The 22,640-nt window shown below is 46.9% G+C and overlaps 1 protein-coding gene across 1 annotated transcript in view; it reads right to left on the minus strand.

The window, feature by feature from the left end:
• Positions 1–8,519: 8,519 nt before the first annotated feature.
• Positions 8,520–22,640, minus strand: part of LOC136631307 (pantetheinase-like) — a 36,742-nt gene continuing 22,621 nt past the window's right edge. Inside the window, exons 6-7 of the mRNA XM_066605575.1 lie at positions 22,395–22,565; positions 8,520–8,867 (exon numbers count right to left, since the gene is read on the minus strand). Of these exons, the coding sequence (XP_066461672.1) occupies positions 8,763–8,867; positions 22,395–22,565 (276 nt within the window). The 3' untranslated portion in view covers positions 8,520–8,762. The remainder of the gene's footprint in view (positions 8,868–22,394; positions 22,566–22,640) is intronic.

Genomic DNA, 22,640 nt, shown 5'->3' on the forward strand with positions numbered 1-22,640 from the left:
AACTATTTTAAGTAATTAACACAAGACAGGACAGAATATGGTTGCAAATGAACATGGAAAAGTTAGGGGCTTGGGCAGAAAAGTGGCAAATGAGGTTTAACACTGATAACTGTAAGGCTCTGCACATGGGCAGAGGAAATACATGTCACCATTACACACTAAATGGGACACCACTGAGAAACATTGACATGGACAAAGACAGCTGTGGGGCAACCTAATAACTATGTATAAATATATCAGGGGACAATACAGAGATCTCTCCCATCATCTATTTATACCCAGGACTGTGACTGTAATAGGAGGGCATCCTCAACGTCTAGAGGAAAGAAGGTTTCTACATCAATATAGAAGGGGGTTCTTTACTGTAAAAGCAGTGAGACTATGGAACTCTCTGCCCGAAGACTTGATAATAGCAAACTCACTAAAATAGTTCAAGAGGGGCCTAGATGCCTTTTTTTAGTGCAATAATATTACATGTTATGGCCAATGGTTAGTTCAGAAGCGTTGTTTATTCTGATTGCCCGATTTGGAGTTAAGAAGAATTTCTTTCCCTGTGTGGACATAACCTAAAACGAGAGATGCAGCTGTATACCTCATAAATTTGTCATTTAACACCTCTGTTGCTGAAAAACGTTAGTGCGGCACTGGTTCAGATGGCCAGAAGAATTTTTTTTTTAGAATCCCACATTCATAGCCATAACAATATTTTCATGTTTACATCAGTATAACTATGAGTTCTTGACTTTTGTGAGATGAACTGTAGTTTTTGTATGCATTATTTTGCTATACACATGGTGTGATTAATTTATATAATCTTTAATTATTCTTTGAATGCATAAAACGGGGCACTGTACCTAGAAGGTATAATTCTCCTCACACCTTCTAGGTGCTCTCCTTAAGGATAAATAATACCCTTCCTGACCCACATCTACAGTCCTCTCATTAGCCAAGCAAGGAACCTACTGCACACTTATGAGGGGCAGAACCCCCAAAACAGCTGTCTGTGTATGGATTCCGGCTTGGTTTACAATTCCCAGTCGTTGTTATAAGGCTTGTCTAAGGCCTCATGTCCACGGGGAAAATCAGGCCCACCGCGGATTCTATATGTAGAATCTGGAGCGGGTCCCTCCTGCCCCGCGGACATGATGCCTAAAAATAAGGATAAACTAACCTGCTCTGGGCGATGCGTGTCTTCCCTTCTTCGCGGCCGGATCTTCTTTCTTCGGCTCGGCGGATGTGCTCGGCACTCCGGCGGCGTGCAGCGAAGAAGGGAAAAACCGCATCGCCCGGAGCAGGTGAGTTTAATTCTGGTACGGGTCTCCCGCGGATCCGGACGGCTTCCATAGGCTTCAATAGAAGCCTGCGTGAGCCTCCCCGCGGGAGACCCGCACTAAAATGGAGCATGTCCATTTTTTTTCCCACACGTGGATCCGCGCCTGACGGGAAAAATGACATCCGCAGTATTTAACTACCTGCAGGTGTTTAATGCATCCCTATGGGGAGCGGATCCACGTGCGGGAGAACCGCTGCGGATTTAAAGCCCGTGGACATGAGGCCTAAAAGGTCTGACTTGCGGGAATGTATTGTTCCATCTTCCCCATTTGCATATTTCCTAGAGGAGCATGGATTGCCTTATAAGTCTCCTCCCTGACCTCCTAGGTGCTCTCCTTAAGAAGAAACAATACCCTTTTTGACTCATTGCACGGGTTCTTCAGGCAGTAGCCCATCCGTACTTCTGGATGCTAGGAGTGACCTACAGAAGAGATAAAAGAGGAGGCTGGAGAGCACTGCTGATACTCTTCCTTCATCTCCACCATCACTTAGTCTGCCCTCTGTTGTGGGGATGCTGCTACTAGTCTGGTAGAGAAAAGGGACAATACTAATGTCAGTGGAGAAGGCATGGAAAATGGCATGATGATACCATTAGGAAGGGGTACAGTGCTGCTGCCACTGGGGAAAGGGTGGGAAAGGATACAATGCTGCTGCCAGTGATGGAGGAGTGGTAAGGGAGACAATGCTGCCATCAGTAGGGGAGAACTTGAAAGGGGGACACAGCAGTCATTGGTGGTAGAGAGGTGGAAAGGGTGACAATGCTGCCATCAGCAGTGGGGGTGTGAGAAAGGAGGCAATGCTACCATGAGTGAGAACACAGTGGAAAGATGGACAATGCTGCCATCAGTGGGGGCACAGTGAAAAGCTGGACACTGCTGCTGTCATTGGGGAAGGGTGTGAAGGGGAACAATGCTGCTTCCAGTATTGCTACAATGTTCTATTTGGCATTTTTGGGGAGATATTTTGTGTCACACTATTATGCGCTGCTGGTAGAGGGTATTATGTGTGCTGCATGGTGGTATTTGGTCAATTCTGTTAGGGCTATATGAGTGCTGCATAGTGGTATTTCTCCGCGTAGTGCAGTAGTATTTGCTTGGTGGTGAGGCCCAAGTAGAAAAAGTTTGAGTAGCCCTGTCCCTAACAGAAACATTGTAGCCACTCAGAAAACTTACATGTGCATTGTCACACTTATGATATGCTCAACCCTATCCGTGCAGAGTGCTGCTGCTGCTTTCCCATTCCTCCTTTCTGCCTGTCTGGGTCCTTGCTGTTTTATTATTGTAAGCCAGTTATGCAAACCCCCATATTATAATGCATACATCCACACAGGTGCATGTGCATAACTATACAAATTAGGCTGCATTCAGACGAACGTATATTGGCTCAGACTGGGGGCGGGGCTAATTCTCAGACCTTAGCCCCGCCCCTGGCCCTCCTCTCCCCATTGCAAATAGTGCAGAGGGGCAGAGAGGAGGCAGAGAGGGGGCGGGAGCTCAGTTCCTGATCCTGGGCTCTTCCAGCCTCCCCCCCTGCACATGAGGACAACGTATATCAGCTCAGCGTGAAAACCAAGCCGATATACGTTCGTCTGAATGCAGCCTTACATTGATTGAGGACAGCAGAGAACGGACTTCAGTTTTGGGAGGGGGTTGCTAAACTGGATCTTTGCCTCAGGTAATGGAAAGCCTAGCCACATCTTTGCATAAAAAAAACTACTGTACCATTTTTACACCATTTACTGATTACCATTAAACGGGTTATCCGGCACTTAACTATTGATGACCTATCCTCAAGATAAGTCATCAATAGTAGCGTTCCGAAAAATCTCTTTTAGGCTGAATGCACATGGGCGGAAATTCCGTGGCAAGATTTCACACAGAATTTCGCACAGAGGCTCGCACTGCTGTTTCATTGCTCGTGCGCCTTCTCTGCACTGCGCATGTGCAGCTGTGTGCAGCCGGCACATCACAGAGCAGAGAGAGAAGACGCCGGATGGGTAAGCGAGAGGTTAATGCAGGGGCACGGGTTGCATCCTGCTGCGAGAATCTCACAGTCAGAACCTGACCCGGTGGTCTGCATTCACCCTAATAATATGATAACTGTATTGTATGTGTTATTATAGCTACCAAATATGTCTATGTTATTTATTGTTTTGTGCTGTTTATTTAATAAAGTGAGCGGGATTGATGTTGGGTCGAACCATCGTCCAGCAAAGTGTAAAACCATATCTGTAGCGGACTAATATATACATTTATATACAGCATGGCCCACTATTTTGTAATGCCTCAGTGTTAATATAGGCATTACCAAAGGGTGGGAACCGCAGTGAGAGCTTCTTTTTGCAGGGGCTCTTTGCTCTTGCAAAATGAGGGTAACAACCCTCTGAAATATTCATATGCCCCAAGGTGAGTTCAACTTCACACATAGCAGAATTATTTTAGAATTTCAGCTACAAAATAAACTCCCAAATTCCACAACAATGTACAATACAAAGTGAGGGAATGAAGTTTAAACAAACCCTATTCACTCAGAGCAGAAGAAATCCACAGCGGAAAATAGACATCCTATGGATTTTGAAATCCATGCTGTGTTGCAGAAACGTAATTGGTTTCCACTGGGCGTTTGATTCATCGAAAACGTTATAATGAAATCTGCACTAAAATCCACATGCGAATTATAGTGCAGAATTACTTTGTATTGTCTGCACATAGAATCCTAGAATGGTAGAGTTGGAAGGGACCTCCAGGGTCATCGGGTCCAACCCCCTGCTCAGTGCAGGATTCACTAACTCATCCCAGACAAATGTCTGTCCAGCCTTTATTTGAACGTTTCCATTGAAGGAGAACTCACCACCTATTGTGGCAACCTGTTCCACCCATTGCTTCTAGTCTTTCCTTGTACAAATGAGAATAGGGCTGATCCCTCTGCACTGTTACAGCCCTTCAGATATTTGTAGACAGCTATTAAGTCTCCTCTCGGCCTTCTTCTCCTTCCCAGATCCTTTATATACCCTAGGTTATATTAAAAAGTTGTGTTTGGAGTGATCCATTAGTTGTTATATCTTTTGCTTTGAACATTTATACTGACGTTTTATCAGTTTGTTGAGAATATATATTTAAAGTCCACTACAACTACTGTATCTTTTGGGACTCAGTCCAGGACCATCTTCCTCTTTCTGCTGCATTTGATTTGGAGAGTAATACGACCAGTCCATAAAAATAGTCATGATAAAGTAATAGCTCCTGCAATCCTCATATGAGATATTGCAAAGTCGAGTTTAAACAAAATCCCTCTCTGGTACACCTAGTGCTATCCTTAAAACACATGAAGGTTACAAAATAGGAGAAATTGGTAAATAGTAACATGTGGCAGCTTTTGTATTACACCAGCATAGCACTTCCTCAATTAGCCTGTTTGTTGACACACCTTGGGGCTTTTCTGTACTTCTACATCTCCTCCAAAAACACACGTCTATTTGTAAGGACAAATGAAACTAAACAATTATTAATCATACCTAAGGCTCTGCAAATGACAGTATTATTCTTCGCTTACAATGGTACAAAGCTTCCATGGTGATGAATATATCCACAGATAATCAGTCATGGTTAAGGTAAAACACAAAGGATAGAAAGGTGTCGGTCTATGATAATATACAAAAGAATCATGTTTTCCACTATTGTTAGAGTCACCTTTACGTTTGTGCTAACATTATTTGCCAGTTTTGATATTTGTTAAATGGTTATCCAAGCAAAACTGATTTTTTAGCATTGCCCCAAAATAACCCTTCAGCAAGTAACCGCAGTAAGTTAAATAAAGAATATATAGAATACATTTTCTTCATAGTACAGGACATAAGTAAGGGAGATGACATGACAACACATGCTTTTACCTCCTCTGTAGTATGCTTGTATCTTCCAGCTTATTACATTGTGTAAATGGCTGTTGCAGTTGCCCTAATGGGGAAGCTCTGAGATAAAACTGTAAAGAGTTGTAGTACAAGCTTTATTGCTCTTATAGTGCCAAAGATTAATTCTGCTGGACTGAATAAATAGCAATTGGCATCTAAATAACTGCACGCATGTAACTTCCTGCTAGCGTAGGCTTGAGTATAATGGGAGCATACATGCTTAAGATCTTAGACTGTAATGCAAACACTGCTGCTGTCTCTCTTATTAGGGTCCGTGGCTGGCTGACATATATTATGGAATTAGGTGTGGTTTACTATCATGAGGGCACTGTTATAGCTTGTTTGGCAAGCATTATGTCAAAATGTCATGGACACAATGTTGCTGGCACTTTTATGGGGCCCTGTGGCTAGCTCTGGTGGTCACAATGTCTGTGATATTGGGGCATTATGGCAGTCAGTGTCATGTGGGCAGTATGGTCAGCACTTGTTTATGGTGACTTATGAGGATACTATGACTGTCACATTGGCCTTACCTATAACCATCTTTTTTACCACTAAAGATCTCAAACTACACAACATTACTTGAGAACTCAAATTCTATTGCATTGAAACAAAACACGACTATTCTTCTAGAAAATAATAAAATCCTAAAATAATGCAGTTTTCAGATTATACGTAGTTGGGTAAATTCTCACTTTGAATTAGTAGTGCAATAAAAGGTTATTTCCCAGGGACCATAAATAAAAGAACTTCTTCCCTCCACAATGTGGTCAGCATTTTAACTCTTGAAATTCTGGATACCAAGCATGTACATTTTCATGCATTACATATTTTACGGACTTCTGTAGACCTCTTGTGTCTAGGAGTCTGTGAATGCAGGAGGTTTATAGATCTGTAGTGTCCTGAAGTTAATGTGACCTTTCCAGAAGTTTCTAGAATTTGACTTAGGGATTTATGTGTGTCTCGTGCATTTGTAATTGCCCTTGTTTTGCTTGCAGCATGAATCAGCTTTAAATGTGTTGCATAGCTGCAGCAGCTCAAGGGTTAACTGTCTGGTATGTGAGATGTCTGTCTGAGAATGTATCTTTTTGTTAGTCATGTGATTGTGCTATGTATATGTGTTTTGTAAGGATGCTGTGCTGATGCTGAGCTGTGCAGTCTGCTTCGGAGTCTTGCAAAAGAGAGTCTGAGAGCGCCGTCTATGCAATAAGTTCTGCTTAGAGAGTGCAAGAGTGAAGAGAGAGTTGGTCTTTGCAAGTCAGGAGAGTGAGAGGAGAATGGAAGAAGCCGAGCGATATCCCTACTGCTTGGCCTGTGCCTGTTTTCCTATGGAGTCGGAGTGAGAAGTTAGGAGAGGAGGTGCAGTAACCTGGAGTGGATGAAGCCTGTTTCATGAGAGGGAGCAAAGACTTTACCGTAACCAGCAGCAGTGAGGAGCTTCAATTTCGGGACATGTCTACACAACAGTGAGTTTACACAAACCCCTGAAAGCATAGTGACGCTCAGGAGACATAATAGGCCCATCACCCCCAAACCCTCACTAGCTGCAATCACAAGCACCAGAGTACCCTTACAGATAACTGGAACTGTGGGAATGTCTCTGAGAAATCTCTAAGAGAGAGACAGAGAAAACGATGAAGCGTTTAATAATTGTCTTTGCATCAGAACTAAGGCCTCATATCCACTGGCTATTTATATTTATGAAATCCGCGCCAGTATCCCGCACGCATGATGCACACCCATAGAGATGCATTAGACACCTGCAGGTAAGTAAATACCTGCGGATGTTATTTTTCTCTGCTGCGCGGATTGCACGTGCGGGAAATCACCCGCAGCATGCTCCATTTTCTGCAGGTTTCCCGCACGGACGGCTCCCGCAGTCTTCCATTGAAGCCTATGATAGCCGTCCGCATTTGCAGCACACCCGCAGCTTAATTTCTGCTCTGTCGTGGGGCCGCGGGAAAGCAGGGATTAAAAAAAAAAGGAAGAGTGCATGGCGCATGCGTGCGGCACTCTGCCGGCGTGCCGAGCACATCCGCCGGGGAGAAGGAAAGAAGATCCTACTGCGACGGACGGGAACCCGCAGCATCCAGACAGGTGAGTATTATCAATTTATAGGCTTCATGTCTGCGGGAAAGGAGGGACCCGCTGCGGGACTCTGCATTAAGAATCCGCACGGGCCTAAATTTCCTAGTGGACATGAGGCCTTAGAGTATGGAACAACGTTGTCATCTACTGTAACTCCAGAGTCTACTGCAAATGTTTAAAGGACTGTAATTGTTATTTCTCCATGTTTATGCAAAAGCTGAAGTAAACTGCGTATCTCCAGTTTGGATTACCAAGCTTCCAGAACTCTTGTCAATTATTTATGCACACACCGAGGGTCCATCGTGTTAGAGATACTGGCGTCACCGTGACAACACAAAAACCCATCACTTCCAGAGATAGACTGTTTAACCATTTTTTGCCACTGTGTGCGACCGAGCAGACACCATTGTCGGGTGGGATCGCAGAGCCACCCATGACGGCCATCTTGACTACTGCGTGGTCTCCTCACTTTAGCGCACCTCACTCGGACGCAGCAGACCCACCATGTGAAAGTGAGTAAAAATTGTAATTTTTACCAATTTCTGCATGATTTCATACTGTGTAATTGAGGAGACACAGTGCTAGAGCAATAGGCTGGGTGAGTATGAAAGATGCCTCCCTGGACTCCCTGTTCCCTCAACTTTGAAAACTATAACTTAGTTTATGAGGCTCAATGGGGATGACTGTGTCACTTTAAATAAATCTTATGAATTGTATCTGCCTGTGCTGGACTTTTAATGCTACTATCATCTGATTTGATTGGGTTAGTTCACAAGCGCGTATTTTGATGCATAATTGCGTCACACAAAATACAATGCAGCATGCTCTACTTTCCTGTGCATTTGCACAGGAAAAGAATATATCTTGAACTCATAAATTGAATTGGCCCTTTCAATGGCTGAGAGCATTGGTGCGTGTTTTATTTTGAGCGCACAATTGCACACAACCTGCGTGTGCAAAAAGTACAGTAAAAACTGCTAATGCGCACACAAATATGCAATGCCAGCTGTAAATAATGTGGTGCAAATGTGCACGCAAATACGTGAGTGTGACACACGTGTTAATCTTTTAATGTAGCGGGGAACCATGGCTGTGGTCTTACATCACATAAGTGTTCTTCAGTGGCACAAAGATATATAAAGGCTTTAGAGGGACAGTAGGGTAATTGTAATACTGGTTTCTTAAATTAACATTTTATAAACAGTGCAGTAAAGTTTATTGATCACAATTTGGAATTGGAACATATATCTCATATATCACAAAGAAATTAGTGGCGTAAAGTAAGTGAATACACAAAGAAAAAGAAAAAGCGGAATTTGCCAAAAAAACAACCCAAACACAAGTTACTTTTGAAATACAACTGAAATCTTCAGCTGTTATTAAATTGGTGGCATTGCACAGAATATTTTTTCCAACACCGAATATAATCTCCACATCATATTTTGGGGTCTTTTTGATACCATCTTCCAAACAGAGTTGCATCTAACAGTGGATGTGAAGAAATTCCAGATTTACTTGTAAGGCGTCCATCCTTCAATACCTAAAGGAACACAATCATAACAAAAACTTGAATATTACAATAACTGTAGAAAGCTTCCGGGTGCGATGTTCTGCTTCCTTCTTGCAGTCTATAATTGAAAGAGGTTGTCTAGAATTGTCCAGGATTAGAAAAGAAGTGCCCCTTTTTCTAGAAAAGACACCACTTTTACCCATGAACCATGTCTGGTATTGTAGCTCTTCCCTATTTAAAAAGGATCAGTCAGCTCTCCTATTTTTAGGAAATGTTTACCTTCTCCATAAGGGCGCCCACCCACTGGCGTTTTTTTACCTGCGTTTTGCGTTTTTCCTGCACAGGCATAGAGATAAAGTGTGCTCATGTCCACTGGCGTTTTTAAAATCGCCCCGCCCCGCAAAATCGCATCGCAGCTGTCCTTACACTCTGGCTCCTTTTTTTAATCTAACTTCTCCCATGGTTTTCAATGCTCCCGGAAAAAACGCAACGCAACGCAATTCGCACGCGCCGCGTGGCGTTTTTGCAGACAACATTACTGAAGACTGTGGAAGGGCGGGCATTCTTCACAGGTGCTGTAGTGTGTGTTGGTATAGAAACGCTATGCAACGTTTTAGGATGAGACATTCTCCGCGTTTTGCGTAAAGAAAACGCAGCGAAAAACGCAAACGCGTAGATGCGAAATCGCTGCTTTTTTCACGCACTAACAACGCAAACGCCAGTGGGTGGGCGCCCTCAAATCGCAATTCTTTTTTTTAGAACTCTGCAATCTGTGTTTCTGTGTTATTTTTTCTAGAAATTTGTTAATAAATTTACAACTGGGCAGTATCATTCTAATTGTCGAATGGGTCAAAAGGGGTGTGTTCCTATACAATCTGACACTGCTAGTCCTGATAGATGGTGTCAGAGAGTGTAGGGATGTACCCTCAACAGGTAACAAACTGTTGTCAATGTGTTCATCAGTTCCTTGGAAAGCAACATTAATAGCACAATGTGGAGTTCTTAGAATTGATGGTCCAACCTTTTTTTTTTTCCTGGAGGGGGGTCAATTATTTGCTTAAACAGACAGGTCAGGAGTGATGACAGTTCTCTTTAAGTAAAGAACAGTGAGGCAGATTTATTAATACTGTCTAATAGTGAGACAACCAGGATGTACCAGATTTATCACAGTTGCTCTGTTGAATTTAAGACCTCTGTCAAATTTTAAGGCTGTGTACCACCAATTACATGGCTTAATTACTAGAGATGAGCGAGCGTACTCGTCCGAGCTTGATGCTCGTTCGAGTATTAGGGTGTTCGAGATGCTCGTTACTCGAGACTAGCACCGCGCGGTGTTAGAGTTACTTTCATTTTCTTCCCTGAGAAATGTGCGCGCTTTTCTGGCCAATAGAAAAACAGGGAAGGCATTACAACTTCCTCCTGTGACATTCCAGCCCTATCCCACCCCCCTGCAGTGAGTGGCTGGGGAGATCAGGTGACACCCGAGTATTAAAATCTGCCCCGCCCGCGGCTCGCCACAGATGCATTCTGACAGAGATCAGGGAAAGTGCTGTCTTGCTGGAGCTGCTATAGGGAGAGTGTTAGGTGTTATATTCGTCTTCAAGAACCCCAACGGTCCTTCTTAGGGCCACATCTGACCGGGTGCAGTACTGTTGAGGCTGCTGGGAGCAGTGTTGCACAATTTTTTTTTGTATATCGTGCAGACCATTGCGTCCTCAGTCTGCAGTCATTTTACAGAGTATAGGGGCAGTACTGGTGAGGCAGGGACAGTGGGAAAGGTGAAAGAGATATACTGACTATATAGGCAGTGGGCTTTTACAAAAAAATTGGGGAAAAATACTATATTTGGGCTGCCTGTGACCGTCTTCAGTGTACTGCGTGTCTGCTGGGGGTAGTAGTCATAATTAATACCCAGCTAAGCGTTACAGCAGGCTTGCGCATAATTGTTTCCTAGCTCTGCTGTGCCCGTTACATGACCGCAGTCATACCGCCAGAGCAAAAACAGTATACATAATATACGCTGCATACAGGGTCTGTCTGGTGTTTCAGCTCACCATTTTAAAAAATAGAAGCAAAATACTTAAGGCCTACCACTGGCCTTTGGCCACTTGACTGCTTCTGCGCTGTGAATTCCAGTAGCTGAGTCATACGCACCTACGTCTCTCACTACATCCTTGGGCATAATTGCTTCCTGGCTCTGCTGTGCCCATTACATCACCGCCGTCATACCACCAGAGGGAAACAGTATACATAATATACGCTGCATACAGGGTCTGTCTGGTGTTTCAGCTCACCATTTAAAAAAATAGAAGCAAAATACTTAAGGCTTACCACTGGCCTTTGGCCACTTGACGGCTTCTGCGCTGTGAATTCCAGTAGCTGAGTAATACGCACCTACGTCTCACTACAGCCTTGCGCATAATTGTTTCCTGGCTCTGCTGTGCCCGTTACATCACCGCCGTCATACCGCCAGAGGGAAACAGTATACATAATATACGCTGCATACAGGGTCTGTCTGGTGTTTCAGCTCACCATTTAAAAAAATAGAAGCAAAATACTTAAGGCCTACCACTGGCCTTTGGCCACTTGACTGCTTCTGCGCTGTGAATTCCAGTAGCTGAGTCATACGCACCTACGTCTCACTACAGCCTTGCGCATAATTGTTTCCTGGCTCTGCTGTGCCCGTTACATCACCGCCGTCATACCGCCAGAGGGAAACAGTATACATAATATACGCTGCATACGGTGTCTGTCTGGTGTTTCAGCTCACCATTTAAAAAAAATAGAAGCAAAATACTTAAGGCCTACCACTGGCCTTTGGCCACTTGACTGCTTCTGCGCTGTGAATTCCAGTAGCTGAGTCATACGCACCTACGTCTCACTAACGCCTTGCGCATAATTGTTTCCTGGCTCTGCTGTGCCCGTTACATCACCGCCGTCATACCTCCAGAGGGAAACAGTATACATAATATACGCTGCATACAGGGTCTGTCTGGTGTTTCAGCTCACCATTTAAAAAAATAGAAGCAAAATACTTAAGGCCTACCACTGGCCTTTGGGCACTTGACTGGTTCTGCGCTGTGAATTCCAGTAGCTGAGTCATACGCACCTACGTCTCACTACAGCCTTGCGCATAATTGTTTCCTGGCTCTGCTGTGCGTAAGCGAAGTCAGCCTCCAACCACAGGCCAATAAGCGGCACATTTAATTACAGTGTTCTGTTTCTGCTCTACTCGTAATACACCATGCTGAGGGGTAGGGGTAGGCCTAGAGGAAGTGGACGCGGGCGAGGACGCGGAGGCCCAAGACAGGGTGTGGGCACAGGCCGAGCTCCTGGTCCAGGTGTATCGCAGCCGACTGCTGCGGGATTAGGAGAGAGGCAAGTTTCTGGGGTCTCCAGATTCATCTCAAAATTAATGGCTTCACGCGGTAGACCTTTATTAGAAAATGAGCAGTGTGAGCAGGTCCTGTCGTGGATGGCAGAAAGTGTATCCAGCAATCTATCGACCACCCAGACTTCTACGCCGTCCACTGCTGAAACTCTGAATCCTCTGGCCGCTGCTCCTCCTTCCTCCCAGCCTCCTCACTCCATTACAATGACACATTCTAAGGAGCAGGCAGACTCCCAGGAACTGTTCTCGGGCCCCTGCCCAGAATGGGCAGCAATGGTTCCGAATCCTCTCCCACCGGAGGAGTTTGTCGTGACCGATGCCCAACCTTTGGAAAGTTCCCGGGGTCCGGGGGATGAGGCTGGGGACTTCCGGCAACTGTCTCAAGAGCTTTCAGTGGGTGAGGAGGACGATGACAATGAGACACAGTTGTCTATCAGTGAGGTAGTAGTAATTTCAGTAAGTCCGAGGGAGGAGCGCACAGAGGATTCGGAGGAAGAGCAGCTGGACGAAGAGGTGACTGACCCCACCTGGTTTGCTAAGCCTACTGAGGACAGGTCTTCAGAGGGGGAGGCAAGTGCAGCAGCAGGGCAGGTTGGAAGAGGCAGTGCGGTGGCCAGGGGTAGAGGCTGGGCCAGACCGAATAATCCACCAACTGTTTCCCAAAGCGCCCCCTCACGCCATGCCACCCTGCAGAGGCCGAGGTGCTCAAAGGTGTGGCAGTTTTTCACTGAAAGTGCGGACAACCGACGAACTGTGGTGTGCAAGGTTTGTCACGTCAAGATCAGCCGGGGAGCCGCCACCACCAGCCTCACCACCACCAGCATGCGCAGACATATGATGGCCAAGCACACCACAAGGTGGGACGAAGGCCGTTCACCGCCTCCGGTTTGCACCACTGCCTCTCCCCCTGTGCCCCAACCTGCCACTGAGATCCAACCCCCCTCTCAGGACACAGGCACGACCGTCTCCCGGCTTGCACCCACACCCTCACCTTCGCTGTCCTCGGCCCCATCCAGCAATGTCTCTCAGCGCAGCGTCCAGCCGTTGCTAGCGCAACAGTTTGAGCACAAGCGCAAGTATGCCGCCACGTACCCGCACACTCAAGCGTTAAACGTGCACATAGCCAAATTGATCAGCCTGGAGATGCTGGCTTTTAGGCTTGTGGAAACGGAGGCTTTCAAAAACATGATGGCGGCGGCCCCGCGCTACTCGGTTCCCAGTCGCCACTACTTTTCCCGATGTGCCGCCCCAGCCCTGCACGACCACGTCTCCCGCAACATTGTACGCGCCCTCACCAACGCGGTTACTGCCAAAGTCCACTTAACAACGGACACGTGGACAAGCACAGGCGGGCAGGGCCACTATATCTCCCTGACGGCACATTGGGTGAATTTAGTGGAGGCTGGGACCGAGTCAGAGCCTGGGACCGCTCACGTCCTACCCACCCCCAGAATTGCGGGCCCCAGCTCGGTGCTGGTATCTGCGGCGGTGTATGCTTCCTCCACTAAACCACCCTCCTCCTCCTACGCAACCTCTGTCTCACAATCAAGATGTGTCAGCAGCAGCACGTCGCCAGCAGTCAGTGTCGCAGTCAGTGTCGCGCGGCGTGGCAGCACAGCGGTGGGCAAGCGTCAGCAGGCCGTGCTGAAACTACTCAGCTTAGGTGAGAAAAGGCACATGGCCCACGAACTGCTGCAGGGTCTGACAGAGCAGACCGACCGCTGGCTTTCGCCGCTGAGCCTCCAACCGGGCATGGTCGTGTGTGACAACGGTCGTAACCTGGTGGCGGCTCTGCAGCTCGGCAGCCTCACTCACGTGCCATGCCTGGCCCACGTCTTTAATTTGGTGGTTCAGCGGTTTCTGAAAAGCTACCCACGCTTGTCAGACCTGCTCGGAAAGGTGCGCCGGCTCAGTGCACATTTCCGCAAGTCCAACACGGACGCTGCCACCCTGCGCACCCTGCAACATCGGTTTAATCTGCCAGTGCACCGACTGCTGTGCGACGTGCCCACACGGTGGAACTCTATGCTCCACATGTTGGCCAGGCTGTATGAGCAGTGTAGAGCTATAGTGGAATACCAACTCCAACATGGGCGGCGTAGTGGGAGTCAGCCTCCTCAATTCTTTACAGAACAGTGGGCCTGGTTGGCAGACATCTGCCAGGTCCTTGGAAACTTTGAGGAGTCTACCCAGATGGTGAGCGGTGATGCTGCAATCATTAGCGTCACCATTCCTCTGCTATGCCTCTTGAGAAGTTCCCTGCAAAGCATAAAGGCAGACGCTTTGCGCTTGGCAACGGAGGCGGGGGAAGACAGTGTCGCTGGATAGTCAGAGCACCCTCATGTCTATATCTCAGCGCGTTGAGGAGGAGCATGAGGAGAAGGGGGAAGAGACAGCTTGGCCCACTGCTGAGGGTACCCATGCTGCTTGCCTGTCATCCTTTCAGAGTGAGGACAGCCATGTGTTGCGTACAGGTACCCTGGCACACATGGCTGACTTCATGTTAGGATTCTGGCCACTACGGATTACTGGGTGTACACACTGCTCGACCCACGGTATAAGGAGAACCTTTCCTCTCTCATACCCGAAGAGGAAAGGAGTTCGAGAGTGATGCTATACCACAGGACCCTGGCGGACAAACTGATGGTAAAATTCCCATCCGACAGCGCTAGTGGCAGAAGGCGCAGTTCCGAGGGCCAGGTAGAAGGGGAGGCGCGGAGATCAGGCAGCATGTACAGCACAGGCAGGGCCGCACTCTCCAAGGCCTTTGCCAGCTTTATGGCTCCTCAGCAAGACTATGTCACCGCTCCCCAGTCAAGGCTGAGTCGGCGGGAGCACTGTAAAAGGATGGTGAGGGAGTACGTAGCCGATCGCACGACCGTCCTCCGTGACGCCTCTTCTCCCTACAACTACTGGGTGTGGAAGCTGGACACGTGGCCTGAACTCGCGCTGTATGCCCTGGAGGTGCTTGCTTGTCCTGCGGCTAGCGTCTTGTCAGAGAGGGTGTTTAGTGCGGCTGGGGGAATTATCACGGATAAGCGTACCCGCCTGTCAACTGACAGTGCCGACAGGCTTACACTCATAAAGATGAACAAAGCCTGGATTTCCCCAGACTTCTCTTCTCCACCAGCGGACAGCAGCGGTACCTAAACAATACATAGGCTGCACCCGCGGATGGAAGCATCGTTCTCTATCACCATCAAAAACAGGGAACTTTTAGCTTCATCAATCTGTGTATTATATTCATCCTCCTCCTCCTGCTCCTCCTCCTGAAACCTCACGTAATCACGCCGAACGGGCAATTTTTCATAACTTTTGTAAACAATGTTTATACGTTTCAATTCTCATTAAAGCGTTGAAACTTGCACCTGAACCAATTTTTATTTTAACTGGGCTGCCTCCAGGCCTAGTTACAAATTAAGCCACATTAACCAAAGCGATTAATGGGTTTCACCTGCACTCTTGGTTGGGCATGGGCAATTTTTCTGAGGTACATTAGTACTGCTGGTACACAAATTTTTTTGGGCCCTCGCCTACAATGTAATCCTAGTAATTTTTATGGGCTTCGCCTGCACTCATGCTACAGCAAGGTGTGTGGGGTTGGCCTACACTTTTGCTACATAAATGTAACTGGGGCCTTGTCTATACTGCAACTACTGAAATGTGAAAGAGACTGTTATCTCCCTAAACTGCTGCAACGGTAATGTTACTGTGGCCTGTCTTGACTGCTACTACTACTGAAATGGAACTAATACTGTGCTCCCCCTATACTGCTGCTTCGGAATTGTTACTGGGGCCTGTCTGGACTGCTACTACTACTGAAATGGAACTAATACTGTGCTCCCCCTATAATGCTGCTAGTGATATGTTACTGGGGCCTGTCCCTAATGCTACCGCTGAAATGTTACTAATTCTGGGCTCTGCCTATACCGCTGCTAATGCTATGTCACTGGGGTATGGAAACGGAGGCTTCCCAAAGACATGATGGTGGCAAGGCCATTTCCCACCAATGCAGTTACTGTTAAGGTGCATATAACCACAGACACGTGGAGAGGACACGTAGTGCCTCAAAAACATCCCCCTCCTCCTCCAACAATGAAAACATTCTTGGCAAATACCTTTGCATTGGTCCGTCTGGTGGCAGTCCAAGAATTTCACCTTTACCGACACAACAAGAGAACCCCCCCACCATCCCCCGCCACGGCCCACTTAATCCTGGCCACATTCCGAAAACCAACTAAATAAAACCGCGCTACTAGGTCCGCAGTCGCCACCAAATTCCCACCAACGCGGTTACTGTTAAGGTACATATTACCACTCTGACTGGGGCATGCACTGTGGGCCGAAGCAAACCTGTATTGTATGTGACGTTAGCTCTGCTGAGCAGGGCACTGCAATGGGATACATTTATGTACCGCCGATGGGTTCCAGGGAGCCACCCATGCTGTCGGTCCACACGGAGTTGTAACTGCATGTGTCTACTTATAAAGAACCCCAGTCTGACTGGGGCATGCAGTGTGGGCCGAAGCCCACCTGCATTAAACCTGACGTTACCTCAGCTGTGCTGGGCACTGCAATGTGATTTATTTATGTACCGCCGGTGGGTTCCAGGGAGCCACCCATGCTGTGGGTCCACAGGGACTTCACATTGGGGATTTGTACCTGCCTGTGTCTATGAATTAAAAACCCCGGTCAGGTTGGGGCATGCAGTGTGGGCCGAAGCCCACCTGCATGTAATCTGACGTTAGCTTTGCTATCCAGGGCAATGCAATGGGATATATTTATGTACCGCCGGTGGCTTCCTGGGACCCACCCATGCTGTCGGTCCACACGGAGTTGTAACTGCATGTGTCTACTTATAAAGAACCCCAGTCTGACTGGGGCATGCAGTGTGGGCCGAAGCCCACCTGCATTAAACCTGACGTTACCTCAGCTGTGCTGGGCACTGCAATGGGATTTATTTATGTACCGCCGGTGGGTTCCAGGGAGCCACCCATGCTGTCGGTCCACACGGACTTCACAATAGGGAGTTGTACCTGCCTGTGTCTACTTATAAAAAAACCCAGTCTGACTGGGGCATGCAGACACCTTGACAGAATGAATAGTGTGTGGCACATGGGTTCCCCATTGCTATGCCCACATGTGCAGCTCCTGATGGAGGTGGCACAGGATTGGATTTCTCATTGCTTCTGTACAGCATTGTGGGCTATCGCCCCGCCCCTTTTAAAGAGGGTCACTGCCTGGCCGTGCCAACCCTCTGCAGTGTGTGCCTACGGTTCCTCCTCATGGCAGACGCACTTATAAATAGACATGAGGGTGGTGTGGCTATGAGGCCAGCGTGTGGCATGAGGGCAGCTGAAGGCTGCGCAGGGACACTTTGGTGTGAGCTGTGGACACTGGGTCGTGCAGGAGGGGGGGGGGGTTGGGCAGCATGTAACCCAGGAGAAGTGGCAGCGGAGTGTCATGCAGGCAGTGATTGTGCTTTGTTGGAGGTAGTGTGGTGCTTAGCGAAGGTATGCCTTGCTAATGAGGGTTTTTCAGAAGTAAAAATTTTTGGGAGGGGGGGGGGGCCCACTCTTGCCGCTATTGTGGCTTAATAGTGGGACCTGGTAACTTGAGATGCAGCCCAACATGTAGCCCCTCGCCTGCCCTATCCGTTTCTGTGTCGTTCCCATCACTTTCTTGAATTTCCCAGATTTTCACAAATGAAAACCTTAGCGAGCATCGGCGATATACAAAAATGCTCGGGTCGCCCATTGACTTCAATGGGGTTCGTAACTCGAAACGAACCCTCGAGCATCGCGGAAATTTCGACTCGAGTAACGAGCACCCGAGCATTTTGGTGCTCGCTCATCTCTATTCATAACTTCACTCAATCTCCATGTGCTGAATTTAATCTCATTTAGAGCATTTCTTCATTGTGTGTCAATTTCTGCATGTGTGTGTGTGTGCAGATACGTGGGCATATGTGTACAGCAGAAGATTAACAGTCTCCGAATACCATCAGCTTGGGAACAACAAAGTGTTTGTAGCTCAGTGGTCACTAATCATATACACCCGTTGGCTTTCAGGACACTCTCAAGTTTGCTCTGGTGCTGTACTAACACTGGTGCTAGTCACTGATGAGGCCTCTAGTATCAGGCCGGCTCACTGTCTACGGTACAGCTTTGCACTGTGATTGTCTCCCCATGCACCATACGACTCCAGGCACTGGCAGCCTCTTTGCTGGTGACACAGCTCTGGTGTCTCAGTATGAGTGATGCAAGGGACACTTGGTTGCCAGATCACATCACCACACTTTACACACCCTGAATCTCTCTGCCTGCTCTGCACACACATTCTTCTCAGGAACACACTGCTCCACCATTTGCTGTCCAGGCTGAAATGCCTTCTCCCAGGAACAGCCTTTGTAATTATAGTGCTTAGCTATAGATAGGTAGTTTTCTGGCTTTTATTCACATCTAGTGGCCAAAAGAGGCATAGCAGGCATATAGAATTGCAATATGATAATAAACATCATACGGTCATAGAGTACAGATGAAAAATACACCAGGGGAAGGAGAAACATGAGTGCTGCCGTGAAAGTCTCAGGGCTCAGTCAGATGAGCAAATTTTTCACACATGTATAGGCGCTTGAAAAAAAAAACTAAGAACGCAGATATAAAAAAACGTGTAACCGAAGCCTCAGACGCGTTTTTAATTTGCACTTGTTGCGCGGTCACACGATGGTAAAATTCACACATAAATGATGAATGGCTGGGACTGGTCAGAGTGCCGGTGACCCGGGAGAGCATGTGCCGGAGATGGACAGTGCTTCTAGGTGATGCATTTTTTTTGTCTGCAGCTTAGGCTTATTTAACTCCTTAGTGACGTCCCCATTGCCTTTTTAAATCCTGGCTTTGTGGGCTTTAATCATCAGGGAAACTACTCATCCATATCCTCCCCGATGTCCTGCGATGATCTGGTACAGAATGGACCCTCTGGCATCTTCTGCGCATAAGTTAAAATGGCAACGCATGCGCAGACGACCAGATCAATGCGGGACATTTGAAATCTCCTGCTTCTCGGCTGTTGGGCAACGGTCCCCGGGTCCATGATCGCCGCTATGCAAAAAAATTTTTACCTCCCCTCATGCATCGGATCCATGAGGGGGGGGGGCGAAAATACTCACCTCTCTTCTCCGTGATGACCCGCGGCAATCTGGTCCTTCCAGGACCTTACATGGCCTTCTGCACATGCGCACCCAACGAAAAACATTGGGCGCATGCACAGAAAAGCTTTCGCCCTGGAAATTTAAGGTCCCTCTGCTCCCGGCTAGCATGTGTAGCCGGGAGCAGAGAGATGTCACAAATGCATAACAGTGATCATGTAAAGTAAAAAAAAAAAAGTTTAAAAAAATTAAAGCTTCATCTCCCCTCACAGATTATATCTGTGAGGGAGAATGAAATGACATACCTAAAGCCCCTGGATTTATCTGCAGACCTTACCTCAGCTTCCGTGCACGCGCCCGTTACCAAAGTGGCGGATGCATGTGCAAAAGCAGCAAACCGTTCGGGTAATAGCAGAGAGCCTGGAGATTTCATGGGGTGCTGCGGCATGCGTTCCCTGGTCACATGATCGCCGCTATCCAATAGATAATGTAAATGTAAAAAAAAGTTACAATTTCACCTCCCGTCACGGATTTGATCCATGAAGGGAGGTGAAATTACTTGCCTAAGGCCTCTGTCAATGTCCCTCACCAGGATCTTTATCTGCTAACCTTTCTCCAGCTTCATCACATGCACCCATTGGCAAAATGGCGGACGTAAGTGCAGAAGCTGGGGAGGGTCCGGGAAATTTAAAATCTTCTTGCTCCTGGCTACTAAAGGTAGCTTAGAGCCTGAAGCAGTGGCCGAGGGCTGCAGTGAGTGGTACCCAGTCACGTGGTCGCCGGTATCCAATGTATAATGGCGATCACGAAAAAGTTAAAAACAGTTGAACTTCAATGCTCCCTTCAGTTTGGGCCCTGTTGTGCAGCCAGACATAAGATTAGGGCCACAATGGGTAGGTTTATGAACACAGGACAAACAGGTGTATCCATTTTGTGGTGCAAGTATTCATGTGTGCGCTGTACAAAAAAAAGTGTTTTTTAAATGACATAATTGCCAAAAATATGAAAATTGTAATTTTTTCCTTGTGCTTTGCTTAGATTATTTCACTGGAAAAAAATGCAATATCTGATAAGGTGCAGAGCAGGCACAATCACCATAAGGCCGACACAATCGCTGTAGGGTAGGCACAATGGCCATAGACCCTAACAAAAGCAGCAAGTTAGACTATAAACTGGAGGATCTAAATTGTCCACTGCAGACTTATATGCAGCCACCCACTCAACCCAGCCCAGAACGTGGAGGAGTGACTGCAGTCAAACCTAGTCCGCAATGTGAACGATACCACAGAAGCCAGCCAAAAGATGGGTGCGTTCCACAATACAGGATTACAACTCACATTGACATAGCAGTGGGTTTCCCTGCATTTCAATAGTGGGCCACACTGGCTGACATCTTGGGCTCCCCCAGAAGTCTATAGCAAACTGCATAAAGGAAATATTGATACACACTAATAAAATGCGGGTGTTAGTTCAGCATTTTGGCCAAGACGCATAAGCTGATGGGCCAACAGCAAGGCCACACCACGTCCATCAGAACCTACACTGTCTTACTGTAAACTAAATTAAAATCACATAGGTGAGAGGAAAAGCAAAAGCTTTTGTTTTCCCTCTCACCTCTGTGATTCTGCTTTGCTTAGATTAATTCAAAGGGGTCTAGTTTTCAAGATGGGGTCATCCATCATTTTGGCTGCTCAAGGGCTCTACAAGTGGGCAATGAGGCCTGAAACACCTTCAAGCAAAACTTCTGTTCTGAAGGCCACCAGCTGCTCCTTTCGGTTTGAGCCCCGTTGCACATACAGATATAAGATTAGGGCCATAATGGGTATGTCTCTGAACACAGGACAAACAGGGGGATCCATTTTGGGGAGCAAGTGTTCATTCATATGTGTGCTGTACAAAAAAAACAGTATATAAAATGTCTCCTTCTTAATTCTTGAAAAAAACAGTTGGGTCGAAAAATGACACCCCTCAGTGAATATATTAAAGGGGTTGTCCCGCGCCGAAGCGGGTTTTTTTTTTTTTCAAACACCCCCCCCCCCCTCCCCGTTCGGCGCGAGACAACCCCGATGCAGGGGTTAAAAAAGAACATCGGACAGCGCTTACCTTAATCCCCGCGCTCCGGTGACTTCTTACTTACCCGGTGAAGATGGCCGCCGGGATCTTCTACCTCCGTGGACCGCAGCTCTTCTGTGCGGTCCATTGCCGATTCCAGCCTCCTGATTGGCTGGAATCGGCACGTGACGGGGCGGAGCTACACGGAGCTACACCGAGCCCCATTGAGAAGAGAAGAAGACCCGGACTGCGCAAGCGCGGCTAATTTGGCCATTAGACGGCGAAAATTAGTCGGCTCCATGGGAACGAGGACGCTAGCAACGGAGCAGGTAAGTGAAAAACTTCTTATAACTTCTGTATGGCTCATAATTAATGCACAATGTACATTACAAAGTGCATTAATATGGCCATACAGAAGTGTATAGACCCACTTGCTGCCGCGGGACAACCCCTCTAAGGGGTGTAGTTATTAAAATGGGGTCATTTGTGGGGGTATCTATCATTCTGACATATAGACATTCTGTTAGCATCACGGCAGTGACTAATACACCCAGGTTATACCACTACTGTTCATTTGTAAAGGTGTGCTTTGTCATTTTTCTGGTCCTGATTCCTGGGTTGGCCCATCATATTGGCTTGCTCTCCCTTCTGCCTGATCCTAACACTGATTAAAATCTGCCCATCTTCACCTGTAGTTTCAAGCAACTGTGAGACTGTTTTCTCATTCTGTACCTTGCTCATTCCTGCTATCTGGCGGCTGTTGCTATTACAGATTAATCTGGGGTGGCTTTGGGATTTCCCCAGGCAAAGTGCATTCCTTATAAAGGAGCAGGTTTATCCCAGTTAGTATTCAGATAAACAATTAGGTCTTTCTTGACTAGCACTTCTTGTTTCTAACTTCCTCTATGTATCCACAGAATCTCAATGAATATACAATGGAAATCCAAAAGTAAGTGTTACTTACCTGGAACATATCAGGAGCCAAATGAATATTTGTCAGCAAAATCTCTGGGAATACAAAGGAAGTAGAGAAATTCCCACTTATGGAAAATGACTTAAATTTGGTTGCGGCTGTCTCTACAAATTTTCCACATGATTTAAAATCCATACTTTGGCACTTTATCATTGTGCATACCTGGAAAAAATGCTGAAATTAATTTTTGGTAGCAAATTTTTCTTTTAAGTTTAAAACTACTTAGCTATAAATCAG

Source organism: Eleutherodactylus coqui, chromosome 1, assembly GCF_035609145.1.
Source record: "Eleutherodactylus coqui strain aEleCoq1 chromosome 1, aEleCoq1.hap1, whole genome shotgun sequence".
NCBI classification, from domain to species: Eukaryota; Metazoa; Chordata; class Amphibia; order Anura; family Eleutherodactylidae; genus Eleutherodactylus; species Eleutherodactylus coqui.